This window comes from Lolium rigidum, chromosome 1 (genome assembly GCF_022539505.1).
Source record: "Lolium rigidum isolate FL_2022 chromosome 1, APGP_CSIRO_Lrig_0.1, whole genome shotgun sequence".
In the NCBI taxonomy this organism is placed as follows: Eukaryota; Viridiplantae; Streptophyta; class Magnoliopsida; order Poales; family Poaceae; genus Lolium; species Lolium rigidum.
The window spans coordinates 255,719,746-255,737,073 of record NC_061508.1 but is presented as its reverse complement, the minus strand read 5'-3'; the positions used below and the strand labels follow the sequence as shown (position 1 = coordinate 255,737,073).

Here is a 17,328-nt window from a genome sequence, read left to right as displayed (position 1 = left end):
GGCAATCCTATGTGCGGACCTCGTCACTTGCACGGGAACCCCCATCAAGTCGTAGTGGGTATGATCCACATCTTTTCCGCGATCATCCTCTATAATCATGTTGTGCATGATTACACACGCGGTCATGATATACCAAAGGCATTCTTGATCCCAAAATCTAGCCGGTCCTCTAACTATGGCAAATTGGGCTTGCAAAATCCCAAATGCTCTCTCTACATCTTTCCTAGCCGCCGCTTGTGCATTGTGGAATTGAGTTTGCTTTTTACCTCTTGGTTGAATAATTGGCTTCACAAATGTTTGCCACCTTGGGTATATGCCGTCGGCGAGGAAGTAGCCATAGTTGTACTTGCGGCCATTTGCTTCAAACTCCACCAATGGACCTTCCCGCATTGCAAGTCTTGTCATTAGTGGTGACCGTTGAAGAACATTGATGTCATTGCAAGATCCGGGCATTCCAAAGAAAGCATGCCATATCCAAGTCTCTTGGTCGGCCACCGCTTCAAGTACTATGGTGGCATCCTTCTTGTAGCCTTTGAATTGTCCATGCCATGCCGCTGGACAATTCTTCCAACTCCAATGCATACAATCAATGGAACCAAGCATACCGGGAAATCCCCGGTTGGCGTTGATCTCCAAAAGCCTTGCCGTGTCTTGAGCATTGGGGGCTCTCAAGTATGTGGAGCCAAAGACATTGACAATTGCAACGACAAAGCGCTTCACACACAAGATAGAAGTGCTCTCTCCCATGGCCAAATGATCATCAATAAGATCCGCCGGTATACCATATGCCAACATACGCAAGGCGGCGGTCACCTTTTGATATGTGCTATGGCCAAGTTCTCCGGCGGCATTCCTCCTTTGCTCAAAGAAGCGATCATATTTGGTGACCTCCGCTGCAATGTGCTTGAACAAGTTGAGACTCATCCCGGAAACGCCGCCGAAAATAGCTTTCGGGGAATATCGGATTCTCATTGAAATACGACCGCATCAATTTCTCATGCCCTTCAATCCTTTCTCTCCACAACTTCGTCTACCAAACACCGATCCACCAAATTTTGGCCTCTTAACGGCGCGGTATGCTAATAGTATCGATATGTTCTCCTCTTCTTCTTGGTCGAACTCGTCATCCGATGAATCATATGAGGAACTCTACAAACATATGTATCATATTAATTCACTATAAACTATTGTAGCTACTTGACGAGTAGAGGCCGGCCGGCGGAGGTTCATACCTTGCGAGCAAATGGGCGAGCACCATGGGCGCGCCAAGTTGCAAGCAAGCTGCTCGAGGACGACGAGGACGACATGTCGACGCCTCGCGTGGAGGAGAACGCGACGGCGGCGCGAAGGGGGCGGCGGAGAAGGACCGCCGGGCGCAACTCGTCGGCCGACGGCCGCGCGAGCGACACAGGCCGCGGCGGAGCGTCCGCCGCTGCCGGGGAGGAGGTGCGGGCGACGCGGATCTACGACGCGGCGGCGCGCGAGGCGGGGCGGCGGCGGAGTCGACCGGCGGCGGCTGGATTTCGCGCCGGCGGTAGGTGGGGAAATGAGGGCGCGGGCGCGGGGAGGAAATTTCCGGCCGTTGGCTTTTCGCGCTTGGACGAGCGATGCCGCGCGCCGCAGCCAACGCGCCGGATATGCCGCTCCGGATTGTGCAAAAAGCCGCGCGCCTATAAAATTTACAGCGCCGCGCCGTTTACCGCGCCTGCTGGAGCGCCTGATTCTGTCCCGCGCGCGCTATATCGGACGTTTTTATGCCGCGCGGCCTATATAGCGCGTCTGTTGGAGATGCTCTTAGCACCGCCCTGGAAATCGTCGGCGGCACCCCTGAAGCGTCGTAGTGCTGATGGGCATGGGCGCCGAATACCATATTGCCCGTTCGGTGCCCCAAATCTAACGTGCATTGGGTAAAGCACTCTTTCGGTGCATAAACTAGCTAAATATTTGTGTGTGTGTGTAGATGAGAAGAAAGGTAACGACGCGTTTGATAAGAAGCTAGCTAAATATTTATGTGCATTTTATTTCATATTTACGATAGATACGATGATGATTTGTTAAAGGAAATGTAGCAATTCATGAGTATTTAGCTAGTGTTTGTACTCGCTAAACAGTTCACAATTTACAAAAAAAAATCGAGGTAACATTAAATAAAAAGTTCAATCTGCAAACTGTAAAACTTAAATCAGAAGAGAAGATGCTAAAGAGTTGACCTTTCTTCTCCGGCGACTAAACGAACCGAGTAAATGACCGCCGGCTCCCGCCGGAGGCCCCCGCCGCCCCGCCGTCGCGCCTCCGCCGCTGCCGCCATGGCGCCTCTCCCCCTGTCCGTATCCGCCTCAATGGTCTCCACGCCGCCGCGCTACTTGCGCCGCCCGGTCGTCGCAGCATCTGGCGCCATGCTTGCCGCGCTCCTCTTCCTCACCGCGGCCGCCGCCGTCTGGCGCCCCGACTACCTCCCAGCAGCGCTCCTTCGCCGATCGGCGCCTGCTGCGCCCGCCGCCAGGTTCTACTCCTTCGACCTGGTCCGCGAGTACCCCCACGACCCTGACGCCTTCACCCAGGTACCTACGCTCCCCATTGATCTGATTCACTCCCATGGCGAATCGATTCTTAACAAATTCTTCAAATCGCATGATTTGTTTTGGCAGGGTCTCTTGTATGCAGGAAATGACACTCTTTTCGAGTCCACTGGCCTTTATCACAGGGTAATGTGAATTGAATCTCTTCTTGTGGATTTCGTTTCTTGCATCATAGGACTCCTCATTACCTTGCCCATGAATCTACTGCTACAATTTAGCTTGGCAATAGAAATGCATGCTTCCGCTTTTTGTTGTTCCTTACAAGATTAGGCTCACTATATGTAATCCCGCCTGATGCAAACATGAGATGGGAAGGAACTTCCATGGTTTTCACGAACAAAAATAGCCTGTAGTTTCTCTTGAATTCTTCTTTGTATTCATGACTCCCTAGTGGAAATGAGTAGAATGAATATCACTGCTATGAGTTATTGAGATTCTACTACATGAACTTGCAAGTTGTGTTGGTTTTGTATGCTTGCTCTTTGACAAGTTCCCTAATGTGCTAAATGCTTCTAATTTTGTTTCTGAACAGTCGTCGGTCCGGAAGGTTGACCTTCAAACTGGAAAAGTATGTTTCATACCTGCTTTTCGTCATGATCATTGCACTTTCATACTGGCAGCAATGGTTCACCTTCACTAAATCAATAGGTATTGCATTGTCATTTCTCAGGTTTTAGTTCAGCACCAAATGGATGGCAGTATGTTTGGGGAAGGTCTAACACTTCTCGATGACAGGTAGATAAACCTCAACTATACCTGACTCTACAATTGCTTCTTGAAGATAATGGCTTCATTTGCTTATATAATGGGCTAAATCTTATCTAATTTGTTTTTAAACGTCTCTTTTGTAGATTGTTTCAAGTTACTTGGTTGAAGAATGATGGATTTATATACGACCGACATAACTTTAGCAAAGTAATACCACAACCCCTGTCTCTGTTTTACTGCAGTTACAGATGGTTTGGATGTTTTTATTTTAAAACCTTAGCTAACGATCCCAAACTCCATCTACCAATATTTATTTCCTGGCACCCTTGGTTTGAAATGTGGATTTACAATCATTTCACCTTGGATTTTACTAGTCATGGTTCGAGTTGTTATTAGTCATTTTATTTTTAATTGAAATGTGCAATGGTATCTGTTAAGTTTATCTCTAGTACGTGATCCTGCCGTGATTATGTTCTCATGGTACATAGTGTAGTTGTCTTCTACTACCTCCGTTTCAGAAGACAAGACTACCTAAAACGTCTTATATTCTTAAACGGAGGTAGTAGGTTTGAGCTTTATACACATGGTATTTGGATACAAACAGGCAAGTTGGAGACAATATTCTTTGTTATACAGCATAAATTTGACATTTTGATAGTTCCTTTTCACCTACCGTGGTTTCTTCCTGGTGTATGAGTTAATATGTTCTCTGCTGCAGCGTGAAAAGTTTACCCATAAAATGCGTGACGGGTGGGGGCTTGCTACTGATGGAAAAGTTCTATTTGGCAGTGATGGTACCTCGAGGTTGTACCAGCTGGATCCAGATTCACTTGAAGGTATATTTAATACTTCACATGCTAGATATTCTATTAGATTGGGGACTTTATTTCTTTTGTTTGGCATTTTTCTTTGATGCAGTGACGAAGACAGTAACTGTGAAATATCAAGACAATGAAGTTTCCTATATTAATGAACTGGAGTATATAAATGGTGAAGTATGGGCGAATGTCTGGCAGGTTAGAGTTATTATGCAGTATCTTAGTCTAACCATGTTGTTTTCGTGTATTAATATGTTGGTCCAGATCTCAAGGATCGAAACAATTCTCATTATTATATCTTAGTGCTGCTACGTCGCTCCTTGGTGCCCTTTTTATATGCTTGGTCTGAGAAAATGTGGATGATGTTAAAAAACTGTACTATGTGGTGTGACTCAATTTTTAGGAGTTGTACCATAGTCTTACCCTGTATTGTCTTCTGTTACACTTGATACCTCCACAAAGGCCATTCATGTACAATTAACTGGTCTGGAATTTTTATGTCCTAGAACAGAATTAGCTCAGATTTGACATGGCGATTAGGACATTAGGTATATCTCAGGTCTTTGCATTACTAGCTAAAGTGCATTTGTGTCTTGGCTGTATTTTCCATGTAAAGTCTGATCAGGCTCAAGTAATATATGATCTAATAATACAATGTGAAGTGGGTACAAATTTGCTAGAATATTGTGAGTTGTGAAACTGCAACTCTCAGTTTACAAAGCTATATGCTGTGTAGACAGATTGCATAGCTAGAGTTTCCCATGAAGATGGCTTGGTCCTGAGCTGGATCTTTCTTCATGAGCTGAGGTATACTGTGGATATTTCTTGCCACTGAGTTTCTTCATAAATTCCTCTATAGTTTCAGCACTTGAGATAATAATAAATGTTTTGGTTCTTGAAACTTTGCAGGCAGCACTTGCTGGATACTGACTATAGGGTGAGCAGACTGGTTCATAACCTAATTGCATAGTTACACACACAAAGAAAAACATAATCCAAATCCAGCATTGAAGTGACACGACTCTAAATCTGTTCCATGTTCCAGGCTATCGATGTTCTAAACGGTATAGCTTGGGATGAAGAAAACCAGAGATTGTTCGGTGAGTTATTAGCACTTACAGCTCACGGTTTCTATCCGAGAGATCGAAGCCTCTCAGGTTATTCTCATCATAGAGTTGTTACAACTAACCCTTTCGCTGCTTGCAGTGACCGGAAAATTGTGGCCAAAGCTTTACGAGATTAAGCTACGCCCGATCGATGGGCCACCAGATGGATCTGTAGAGAAGCTATGCCCAAGAGCGAGCTTTTACCGTTGAGACACATCCAGACGATTTCATTGGTGACTGATGTAGAGGTGGAAGATTAATTCACATGTGTCATTCCTCCTGATTCTTTGAGGCAATTGGCAGTTTTCAGTTGTAAGATTTGTGTATTGATAGTGACCTGATGGGAGTTACTCATCAGTTTCTTGCTAGAGTCGCCAGTGTAGTTGCATAATCATGTTTTCCCTGATGTAAAAGGTTGTATATGTTGTACTGTAACAAAGAAGGTTCTTACACGAACAGCTCAAGATTTTCTTTACATCTTTACATGATTTCCTTTATGTCCTTGTATACAGAAAAATCATAATCAAATCCTGGCAAATGGTTGTGAACATGATTTTACTTTATGTCTATACGAGCTGGCCGGTGGGGGACGATGGGGGAATCGAGATCAAGATAAGTTTTAGACATGGGTATAGATGTCTTTTCGTAGCTACTTCACCTGGTCGGAACAACTTCCCGGCATCTTATATTTCTAAACAGAGGGAGTACATCATAATTCTGTAGCTCACAACATCACACCACAAGTTAGATGAGAGATTATTTCTAGCCAGAGCTTAGGCAAGATTTTTTTTTCTGACCCCAAAGCTCTGTAAATATGGGTATGATGGATCACTTCTTCCAGCAGCGTTTAGCTCTTAGGGATTTGGGCGTGCTAGTTTTGGGGTGTGGTCTTTCTTTTTTTTCTCGATCAATGCATTGATGCAAAAAAAAAATCGCGTTATCTTGAGAGAGAAAACGCAAGAACCATCTTACAATCTCATTGAATTCCCACTTCCCAGGCACTCACTTTCCAGATGAAATCACTACTAACAAATGTAAACAAATTGCCTCACAACAGCTCAAAAATGGGACTTAAACATGCTCATGTCCATCACCTGCTTGCGTGCTCAAATGTTAATTAAAACCCTGGTAAAACCGAGAGGTCAGCTATCCCCTTGGTCAAACCTGCAATGTTCCTTAGCAGCGCCAGACGATTGTTGCGAATTTTCTCATCCTCCTATCATCAGCAGATAATACCAGATTAATTAGACTGACAAAATCGAGTCGCAAGGTCCTGCTGTATGTGTCTTAAAACGGAAGGGAATCTCTGCTCACCGCCATGACGAAAACATTGTTGAAGAAATCTTCGAGGGGTTGTATCAGGAGAAGAGACGCGTCGGCAAAGGTTTTAACATCGACACCTGCAGAGTGGTGAATAGAGTACAGGCGAAGAGTATGAACTGCAGATCTCGAACTTGTTTATGTTTTGTCGCGTTGGGAAACGTGAGTAGACTTGTACCAGGATGGATTTTATCAGCAACCTCCAAGTAGGCGCTCCATAAGGCTTTCTCTTCGTCTTTCTCGAATACGCTTGCATCGACCTGCATGTTCCATCCACGTGTGAGGCAAGAAATGTTGCAGCAAACGGGCAGGTCGATGTTAGACAATTACAAGCTTAGTACATGATTCAAGGTGTGATCTGCTGACTTATTATGATGGTACATGTCTAAGTAAAAACAGCCAGTACCTCCCAAGCAGACTCGATTTGTTTTCCACGTATAATTCGAGCTGGCCTTGAGTACGCCTCGACGATTTTTGGAAAATCTTCAGTTCTTGAAAATGCTTCCATCTGTAAGTTTCCACACAGTATGACCATCACCAAAAACCCATGATGCTTCAGTAAAATTTCAGCAAGGTACTGAGCGTAAGACTTATATGTGCAGATTTTACACTGTGTAGCATTCCAAATTATAAATATGCAACATATAAAGTTGAATGCACTTCTTAATCCACAGAGCATTCAAAACAAATGGAGAATCTGAAGGTTTTAGAGCAAAATGATTTCTTACTTCAGCTGCTGTTTGTGATGCTAGGTAAGGACAGTTTGCACGCTCCATAAGCACTGACCGCACTATTTCACAGTTAATTCCCTCATCAACCTGATAAAAATAAGGAAACAAGAAGTCAATTGAAAATGACATGAATTTTACTCACATATATATGTTACATTGACCATGTTTTCATTAAATCACATATAGGTGCAATACTGAGCAATTCTATTGTTATTACAGGTCAAAGATATACGTACCAAAAGTTGCTCCAGTCTCCGGGTTACAAATTGTAGTACCTAACAGTAATTTGATCAAGCTTGTCACAAACCATGTATTCATGAATATAATACAAAGTGATCATCTGAAATGTATACTGACCTCATTTATAACGTTATTGTCTATTCTTATAGGCTGCACCTCTGCCACTAAAGTCAAGGCCTTCGTGAGGTCAAAGTTCTTCTTATTCTCAACCAATATTTGGACCTAGATAAAATATATTATGAGATTATAAATATGTAATGATATTTGCAATCTGAACTTCCCTTACCAGTCCATAAGAGATTCTTCTCAATCCAAATGGATCATTCGAAGAACTTGGCTGACATCCTGCTCCAAACAGACCCACTAGACTATCCAATCTGTGAAGATTAAAAAAAAACCATTAGCTGAATCAAGGTTCTCCAAATTTACCAACATTTTATGTTTTCTATCTGGAACCCGGCTAATAATGGCAATATATGTGCAGGAAGTACCTATCAGCAACCGCAAGGACTATTCCAGCATCCGTTTTTGGAAAAACGTCACCAGAGAACCTTGGAAGTGTTATCTCAAATAGCGCTTCTGCAATCTTAAGACATGAAAGTTTACTCAGCCTAAGTTGAGAGCCCACTTAAACTCCCTATTAAGAGTTTACAACAAATGTATAAAATTTGAAAAGAATCGGCAACCTGTTCTGAAAGACCATCCCTTAAAGCATAATGGCGTGCCATAATTCCAGCAAGTGAAGTAAATTCTGTAACAATGGAAGTGGCAAGATCTGACATAGCCAATGCAGCTGCATCTTTGATAACTGTGATCATCATCTCATTTATCCCGAGAACAAGGGTCAACTCTGCAACAACACCTTCAACACGCGCCATTTTGTCGAGCATTGTACCAAGTTTTTCCTATTCAACATGATGTAGATACAATAAGAATAAACATAACACAAGAATCTAAGGTAAGTTCATTGCAACTCACATGAAAGAGAATGCTCTTGAGCTGGCCTCGGAAGTCAGACAAATGCTTTTGTGTATCCATCTTATAAAAGAATTTGGCATCCTCATACCTTGCCCTGTATTTGTATGCCATTTTAGAATGTACAGTTGACTAATGTTCTCTTTCGAAATAAAACAGCAGGTGCAAGAAAAAAAACAATTCAAAAACAATGGTGGTAACTTCACTATGCTACTGTTGGTTCAGGTCAAGATTCAGCTCCAAAATGATAGTTTACACAATAATAATATGATTCAGAAAATCTTGATTGGTCCTCTGCATAACCTGAGTACAGCTTCATTGCCTTTACGGACCACTTCTTCACTAATAGAACCATTAGCAACCTAATAACAAACTCTATATTAGAACAAACACAGAAATCGCTATCCAGTTGTAAGTACATATAGGTGCAGCAACTATCTCACAGTAATAAAATATGGAAGCAGATCGCCTGTAGACTTGGAGGTTACAGGGAAATACTTCTGGTGTTTCTGCATAACCTGCAGTTGTGGTTTTCATTAAAAAATGTGCATATTATAAGAAGCTTCCTTTCAGTTAGTGAGTACTTTTAAAAATTATGAAACATGTTACTGAATCATCAGAACCTGGCAACGCCATTAAAATCTGAGCATACCGTTATTAATACATCTTTTGGAAGTTCTAAAAAGGAATCATCATATCGACCAAGAATGGGAAGAGGTGCCTCCACAAGATTGACAACCTGCATTGTGGTTTAAAATATTTCAGGATAAGTTGCAATGTTAACCAACAACTTATGCAAAAAGGTAAACATGGAGGAAAAGAGCATCTACCTCCTGCAGCAAGCTATCAGGTGCAATGAAACCCCCATCAACTCCTTTAACCAATATATTAGAGTCATCCAAGATTTTTGCTTTGCGCTCCTGCAATGAAGTGTTGTGTAAAGTGAGGCACAAACTAATTAACTCAAATCATTAGTAGGGAAATTCCATATTTATCTGTTTACTGTAGGCCAAGCAAGTTTGCCCAAGACAGCAATATTCTCAAGTGAAACAAATTGTGCAAAAAATTATAAATTTCTGCTATGAAACCCTGAAAAGGACATTTATTCCGTAATCTACAAAAAATTGATATCTTGGATTGCATACGAAAAGCTTATATCTGCTTATCTCTAACCTGCATATCAATCACGATCCCAGCTTTTTCCACAGTGCGCAAATATGATTCTGCAGTTTCCACCTGACAATTGGAGAAAGCTTTGAATTACTTCACTAATAGTTATGAATTGCTTGAACTGTGTAAATAAATAGTTCATATCAGCTCCATACTGAATGAACAAAATTCTGAGGAAGGACAAATCAACTACATATTTGGTCATAATGTTCTAACGACAATACTCATACCGTACTGGTCACTACTCACAACCTTAGACACAAATGACGTGGTGTAAGAATTATACGTTAACTTGAAGCAGCACAAATTGGCAGCCATCACATCATGCAGAATTTCATCAGACATACATCAGGTGGTGCCAGGTAAAGCTGTATCATTGCTTTTAGAATGGGAAGAGATGAATTAAAGATTAGTTATTCTCCAGGCAGCAGCAACGGCTTCACACACTGAAGATTGAAATTCCTCTACAGAAAATAGCATAGCACCTTTTCCTCTACAAAATACTGCATTCCACCGTGTTCAGGACTAGTAAAATTCTGTCAAGAACATTAACCAATAATATTTTTCTCTAATTAACATAGTTTTTGTCTGCTACAAGAGCCAGGATAGACCCTGAAAAGGGAAATGGAACTACAGTCTTTCAACATTGCTCTCTGCAATACAATGTGGATAACTGGATATGATACTTGTTCATGTCAAAATAAATTTCAGAACAGGAAAACAGAGTAAATACACATGATAGTCCAATGTGTACCTTAAAACTCGCCAATGAGGAGTTACGAAGTCCACATGACTGGTTCCCACTGTCCCATAGTGAATCATGTTGGTTATGAACTTTTGTAAGAAAACAATAATGGAAGGTGTACGACTTCTCTTTAATTGACGCCAAAACATGTACATATCATCCCGCTACAAAAATATAAATTAAGTGTATCACACATTACAATATTACCTTGAGATGCCAGCAAAAGAAAATGGCACGACAAGATCTCCATGGAGTGCCATGATCCATCTTACAGGGCGACTAAACACAATCTGCAGGTGAAAATAATCCCAAGATGTTACAGAATAGAAACTTAAATAGTATGCGGATATGAATTAGACTTGTAAAATCTGATCTATAAAACACATTATTCGGCAAATGGAGAACTAGCTGTTGCCCTAAAAATAACTTTGTTAAAATGTAAAGGTAGTCTCCTTTCCAAACCCCAGTGACAAATAGAATATCTAAAGCCAAGTTTACATCAAACTGCACCTGTATTAGAATATTAGAAAAATTAAGTGTTGTTCTATTTTTCTAGATTTTCTACCTACTGCGTGTGTGAAAAACTGTAGACACTAATGACCAGGTTTTTCGATAATTTGCAGAAACCAAACACGATAACCCACATAACAAGAATAATAGAATTAGCAATGGCAATGATATCAAGAAGCTGCATAGGACATATTTTAATTCTGTCTATGAAAGGAAAATCTGGAGTGCGTACATTTGAGTTCCAGCGCATAGACTTCGGGAATGAAATACCAGATATAATAGTAGATAAATCTTCAGATAGGACCTGCAATTTACATGTTACAATTGTTGAAAGGGCCCGAGAAAATATAAGTACTGGAAGGACTGCAATATGGATTGTGGTGTGCTAGGTGCTGGGTTCTTAGCGTGAGATTTAATTTCTTGCCAGACAGTTATAGTTGCCCATCCAAGTATCCAACTAAATAATAATGTGTCAGCACAAGAAATAGCATTAAATTTACTGTGGAGCTTGGCTGATTGAACCAATGTAAGTGCTCAGCGTTGGAACACATAATTTGCTAATCTGGTGTCCTGGAGGATTCGCCAAGTTGCTAAACAAGTAGACATAATCTGTCTAAATTGATTTTTGGAGAAGAAATACAGAAAGGTACCACATGACAGCCTATCTGGTCCAGCAAATGTTTATCATTCTCATTCCCACCACCCAAAATATCAGAACTTTAACCCCCAGAATTTTCAATAAACACCTTATTAATTCTTGCAAATGTTGTTGGCGAAGGAAGTGTCAAGGAATCATATACTTTTATCAACAACAATAGGCCCTACTTACAGTATTTTGCCTGGTATAGTCAAATAATTATCTGTCAAGAATGTAAAGGATAAATAATAACCTCATCAGCATAACGTGCAGACTCTTTGACACGAGCATATATATATTCTGTTTTACCTGAAAAATAAGTAAGCTCAACAAACGTCAGACTTTTTCACGGAACAGGAATTACAAACAGTAGTCCAGCGCTGAGTCTCAATGTAATCATACAGTGTATCAGAGTTTCATTTAAGTAATTATTTTTTGCGAAAAAGTAGTAAATCGGAGTTAACATGCTTCTTTTGAACGGAGTAGTTTATGCAGAATAAACAATTGAGCAATGAAAATGAAAACAACTCAACAAGGGACCTTACTGAAGTTCAGATCATCAATTCTAAGGTAGATTTGTTGCTACATGTGATTCTACATGTTGGTTTAAACAGAAAGCAGAAACGTAGGAGATGAATGCTCAAAACCACTCGCCAATAAGCTACACACAAGTGCTGATAAAACTTCAGAAAAAAAAAGGTACTCCCTCCAATCCATAATAAGTGTCGGCGATTTAGTACTAAGTTAGTACGACTTTTGTACTAAGTTCCCGACAACTATTATGGATCAGAGGGAGTGGAAGAGATCAACCAACTTTTTAAAGGAAAAAACACAAGTTGCATACCGTCGATTCTTCTATATAAGCAATCTACGTGAACATTATTCTTTCGACAAAAACCCTCAGCAGCCTGAAAAGGAACAGAGAAAAATATTTATGAAATCCTTCGCTCTGAAGTAGAACAGAGAAAAGGAGTTTCAAAAAATTGTCCCTTATCAGCCTAAATAAAATGAAAAATTATTCAAAACAGCACACATAACCAGAGAACCCATAAATAAGCAGCAGAAGGATACCAGAGAAAAGTCCAGCTTCTCTTTGGATAGCTAACCTTACTCGGTTTTCCCTCTTGGTCAAATGCCTTAGACACTGGTGGACCACGTAACTCAACCTCTTCTTCCATTTGCTTCATACTAAGATTTTCAACAATAATCTGCAAATCAAAGTTGAACCACAAAACAAACATAGTGAGTAAAAGATACCTACCAAGATATCGCTTCTTTGAAAGATGGCTTCTTCTTAAAATGCAGATAATTTTTTTATTAATTTTTATACAACAAAAAATACATACATATTCCTAACTCTGTCTACTAAAAAAAGGACAGATAACTGTACTGGCTGATTCAATGTTTCTCCATCATGCAATTTGCACTAATATCAGATTTCATCAAAGTTTTTTTTTTGTCTCAATCAAAACTGTGCCCCTGGGTCTAATGTGATGATATAAAATAATCCACTGAGAAAGCTGGTCGAGAAATTAGATGTAAGATAAAAATGAGTCAAGATGATAGTGATACCGCTAATCTCCGTGGCGTCCCATAAGAGTGCACCTTCCCATGGCTCAGTCTACGCTTTCCTAGTATTTGAACTAGAGATTTCTCAAGCTGAGAAAGATCAAAAGGGAAAAGAAGACACATCATAACTCAGATTTTGAGCAAGTGTCATCATGTTGTTTCTATGAGGATGCAAAACCATGTTGAACTAGAGATTTACTTGTTCAGTTGCGTCTACCACATCATGGGGTGGCAACTCTTCTGTTCCTATTTCAAGAACAAACACATGTGCCTGTGTCTGCCCCAGCACTTCCTAAATGAAGAAACCAAGAGGCCAACGTCAAGGGTCTGTTTCTTGGATGTTGTGACAGGTATATTCACAACAGTATCTGTTTCAAAAATCAAATTACAAGCTCAGCAATACATAGCGATGTAAACAAAATACCTTTCTACTAAGCTTTTCAGAGTTATGGGGATATATAAAATTAGCCTCTTGGTAAATGCCCAATGGATAACCAATGTCCTCTCGTGTTTTCAACCAAAGCTGAGAACATTGGCGAGCAAGACTGCAAAAATAAGAGTCAGCAAGATTAGAATTTTGTTTCTGTTAAAATACAAAAGCTAAAAGAAGGCAAATTACTGGAGGAACATCAACCAAGAATAATGAGTGGTAAAACACGAACAAGATAACATGAATGCAACTAACTCGAAACTTCAAAAGCCAACTTCTATGAGCTTAGGTAATAAGTAAATATTGTTGTAGTGAGAAAAGTCTTCATAAAGTTGCAGAAAAATGTGGACTGATAAACCTCAGACAGAGAGAGAGATGGTGCACTCTACAGTTGTTACTAAAGTACAGTTATATAATTATATAAGTGAATAAAGACAAAATGACCACATCAATATCTCCTAATTATCGGGAAATGGTATGAAGAAAGAAATGTCTACTGTAAGTTGCAAATTCACATTGCTGGATAAGAAGCAGAAACACGGTGCTAGTTTACACTTCTGCCATATAGGTGAACGAAAATTTTCCAGGATTTGATGATGAGAAAACACATAAAATGAAACCAACAAAAATAATTCCGCACCTCCGCATGCGACCAAAATATCTTGCACGCTCAGTTACACCAACAAAGCCTCTAGAATCTAAAATATTAAAAGCATGAGAGGCCTTCAGAACCTGGTCGTACCTAATCCATTCCAAAACAAAGACAAGCTTATCAATCTTAACAATTTCAGAAAGTATCCAAGAAAAAGAAGAAGATATATCAGTCAAGCATACGCAGGAATTGGCAGCCCAAGTGATAATAAAGAGCGAGCCTCTACTTCAAAATCGTCGAAGTGCTTTTGAATGTGATCAACATTTGCTTGCTCCAAATAATATGCACTCATCTCTTTCCTGCATCGGGAAACCAGATATGAGATTGTGAAATCCAAGCATAGCTCGTAATAGACTGGAGCGATGACACTTGTCAATTCATGTAATTCAACAAGGACAACAATGACATTTCACAGCATTTACAATCATGACAGATGAGAAAAATGAGGACTGGAATAGGAAGCATAGCACGTAAAATGCTAAAGAGAAAGAGAAAGTACACATAGCTTCCAAAGAAAACATACTCATTCTCAAGGAATAGTTCTCCATACGTAATTCCTTCTGTGTATTGTATCTTTTTGAAATGATCTACTCCCTGTCAGAACATCTAAAACAAAGTAGGTCAGCTCTTTCAATGTGCATATGACCTAGCAGAGTAAGGCGGAAATAACTTAAAAGAGAATTATGATTGGTCTAATAGATCTTCTATAATGTAAAAAAAAATGGATTTCCATATGTGCGTATGCAGATAAAGGAGGCATGATCCAGAAAATAAATGGAACTGTGCTGAGCACTCTGCATGTACAACTTATATGGAAGAAAGACATACAGTCACTACTGGACTTACCTGAAGTGACATGAGGATACGTTCAAGTCCATATGTAATTTCGACAGAAACTGGCAGCAAGGGAAGACTTCCTGACTACAGTGATGAAATGTCAATAAGCTTTATAAGAATCCAAATTAGAATGTATTTGGGAAACTTCCAGCAAGATTTAGGCAGCAACATTAAAGAAATGCACATGATTTGTACAGAATTGATTAGGTTTAATTACCTGCTGAAAATATGTGAATTGTGTGATTTCCATGCCATCCATCCAAACCTCCCAGCCCAATCCCCAAGCACCAAGAACCTGTCAATGACAGGGAAGAAACATCAATCAATAAAAATAACACACTGGAGACTAGTTGGTTGCGGCAATGGCTAATATGACTGCGTGGGGATATGGTGTATTATTTTTCATCATACAATTAGAAAATGTGTAGATATAGAAGAATATGACAGGAAAAAAAGGGGGGAGAACTTCACTGGACTCTCCCAGTTGTCTTCGACAAAACGGATGTCATGTTCACAAACATTGATACCTGCAGAGACAAACACAGTTATTAGCGACCAAGCTTCCATGGTTCGATAATGCGCTGGATAGAAGAACTAAGGCCATGTGAGATTCAGAAGAAGTAATACCTAATGCTGACAGGCTATGCAGGAAGAGATCCTGTGAATTCCCTGGATCGGGCTTCAAAATCACCTATAGATCAGACATGATAGGGAGAAACGTGACGCACAGCCAGCGATCAGTAGTGGTTTTAGAACGGACCGATCAAATAAACATGATGGAAGCGTTTGGGGGTGGGCAGGGCAGTGAACCTGAAACTGCGTGTGGCGTTGAAGCCTGTTAGGATTGTCGCCGTAGCGGCTATCATCTGGCCTCACGCTTGGTTCCACATAACTTGAAGAGAGCATTAAGTGTTAACAAGTCAGAATCGGAGCAAAACATTCTTGCAGGTGTAAGCATTTCTGTGCATTGCACTGCATATGTAAGGTGTGGACTCACGCGACGTTCCATGGCTCGGGGCCAAGCACTCTGAGGAAGGTCAGAGGATTCATCGTCCCTGCTCCAACCTGCAAGAGTTGGAGCGCAGAATCAGCCACTGATGTTGGTGAAGCAAACGACCGAAGAGTTGGTGGGTTAGTAGCACCTCGGTGTTACTGCATTGCATGACGGCGCATCCGACGGAGGCCCAGTACTCCTGGAGCCGTTGGATGGCCTGCTGGAACGTCAGCGCGGAGGTGGAGGCGGCCGTGCCGTTGCCGGGTGAAGAGGGGCAGGGGGAGAGATCCGGGGGGCCATCGGAATCGGACCGGGCCACCGCCGGAGCAGATAGGAGGCGGCGGCGGCTAGGGGAGCGGCGGGTGGGGGCTGGAAGCGGAGAATGAGCGGTGAGGGCAGAGGGGATGATTAGTCGGTTCGAGGGAGCTGCCGTGGCGGCGCCGGGGGAGAGGAGAGGGGCCATGCCGGTGCCGATGCCCGTGGCTATGGCTGTGGCCGCGGCCATGGCAAGAAGAAGACGATGAAGAGGAAGCAAAGAGAGGATAAGGCAGGCGGATGGAATTGGAGCGGGAAAAGGGGTGAAATACTAACCGCCAAATGCGTTAATAAAAAAAGGAAATTTTGCTACATTACACCGTTATTCTATCATCGTTTACTAAAACACACCGTCCGATTATATCTTTATCATATATCATTATAATTTTATGGTACATTTGCCAGAACACACCATTTGTTCAAAAAGGAAAATTTGCACTTTTATCTGGGATGATCATGCTTTAACTAGTTTTGAAGAAAAAGTTCAAAGCTTTCCTTTTTTGATAGGTGGTGTGTTTTGGCAAATGTACCGTAAAATTGTAATGGTATAACGGTGTGTTTTAACAAACGATGTAAAATAACGGTCTCCTGTAGCAAATTTTCACAAGAAAATGACCTAAAAGAATGCCTCCATCAAACACAACATATTAAATATATGAAAGAAAATGTTATTGTTTCCTTTCGTCAAAGACCTGCCGCTCCCCTCCGCCTCTAACGTACCTAGATTAGAGCGGAGCTATTGCTGAAATGTTGATCTTTGTCATGCGCAATGCTCTACTATTACGGCGATTCTACCAGAATGAAATAGATATTGTGCTATGAATAAACACCGAAATAAATTTGGTAACCACATGTCTAGAGATCCATTCAAGTGCCTAGCAACTTAAGCGATCTAGGGATTCATAAAGAAGACCTCATATAACTTAAACAAGTCACACAAACAACATAGGACACAATGTTTCTAAAACTGCACCAACTGAAAGGTGATCGTT

General features: G+C 41.0%; 2 protein-coding genes across 2 annotated transcripts; one reads left to right on the top strand and one right to left on the bottom strand.

Annotated features, from left to right (window-relative positions):
- Positions 1 to 2,219: 2,219 nt before the first annotated feature.
- Positions 2,220 to 5,761, top strand: LOC124683539 (glutaminyl-peptide cyclotransferase-like). Its single transcript, XM_047218040.1, has 11 exons — positions 2,220 to 2,561; positions 2,649 to 2,705; positions 3,112 to 3,147; positions 3,250 to 3,314; positions 3,431 to 3,494; positions 4,006 to 4,123; positions 4,206 to 4,303; positions 4,842 to 4,912; positions 5,015 to 5,042; positions 5,151 to 5,205; positions 5,312 to 5,761. The coding sequence occupies exons 1-11, from the start codon at positions 2,244 to 2,246 to the stop codon at positions 5,419 to 5,421; spliced, it is 1,020 nt and encodes a 339-aa protein (XP_047073996.1). The 5' UTR covers positions 2,220 to 2,243; the 3' UTR covers positions 5,422 to 5,761.
- A 365-nt stretch (positions 5,762 to 6,126) lies between these two features.
- LOC124692834 (glycine--tRNA ligase, chloroplastic/mitochondrial 2-like) lies at positions 6,127 to 16,557 on the bottom strand. The gene is made up of 35 exons (XM_047226279.1): positions 16,170 to 16,557; positions 16,025 to 16,092; positions 15,838 to 15,919; positions 15,655 to 15,718; positions 15,499 to 15,554; positions 15,245 to 15,322; positions 15,037 to 15,111; positions 14,714 to 14,784; positions 14,373 to 14,489; positions 14,179 to 14,280; positions 13,533 to 13,653; positions 13,308 to 13,400; positions 13,112 to 13,198; positions 12,646 to 12,747; positions 12,384 to 12,447; positions 11,793 to 11,848; positions 11,135 to 11,206; positions 10,600 to 10,682; positions 10,402 to 10,450; positions 9,651 to 9,713; positions 9,308 to 9,397; positions 9,130 to 9,216; positions 8,921 to 8,995; positions 8,781 to 8,839; positions 8,481 to 8,574; positions 8,189 to 8,407; positions 7,994 to 8,088; positions 7,789 to 7,879; positions 7,620 to 7,724; positions 7,499 to 7,537; positions 7,260 to 7,349; positions 6,938 to 7,039; positions 6,710 to 6,791; positions 6,526 to 6,611; positions 6,127 to 6,427 (listed from the first exon to the last, which is right to left on the bottom strand). The coding sequence occupies exons 1-35, from the start codon at positions 16,524 to 16,526 to the stop codon at positions 6,329 to 6,331; spliced, it is 3,273 nt and encodes a 1,090-aa protein (XP_047082235.1). The 5' UTR covers positions 16,527 to 16,557; the 3' UTR covers positions 6,127 to 6,328.
- Between the last annotated feature and the right edge of the window lie 771 nt (positions 16,558 to 17,328).

Bases quoted from the DNA above. Each gene is read 5' to 3' on its own strand.
- LOC124683539 (XM_047218040.1), top strand. From the start codon at position 2,244: ATGACCGCCGGCTCCCGCCGGAGGCCCCCGCCGCCCCGCCGTCGCGCC. The intron at 4,124-4,205 runs GTATATTTAATA...TCTTTGATGCAG, and splicing joins GGATCCAGATTCACTTGAAG to TGACGAAGACAGTAACTGTG. The intron at 4,913-5,014 runs GTATACTGTGGA...GAAACTTTGCAG, and splicing joins ATCTTTCTTCATGAGCTGAG to GCAGCACTTGCTGGATACTG.
- LOC124692834 (XM_047226279.1), bottom strand. From the start codon at position 16,526: ATGGCCGCGGCCACAGCCATAGCCACGGGCATCGGCACCGGCATGGCC. The intron at 8,996-9,129 runs GTATGCTCAGAT...CCACAACTGCAG, and splicing joins CAAAAGATGTATTAATAACG to GTTATGCAGAAACACCAGAA. The intron at 6,792-6,937 runs GTACTGGCTGTT...TGGAACATGCAG, and splicing joins AAATCGAGTCTGCTTGGGAG to GTCGATGCAAGCGTATTCGA.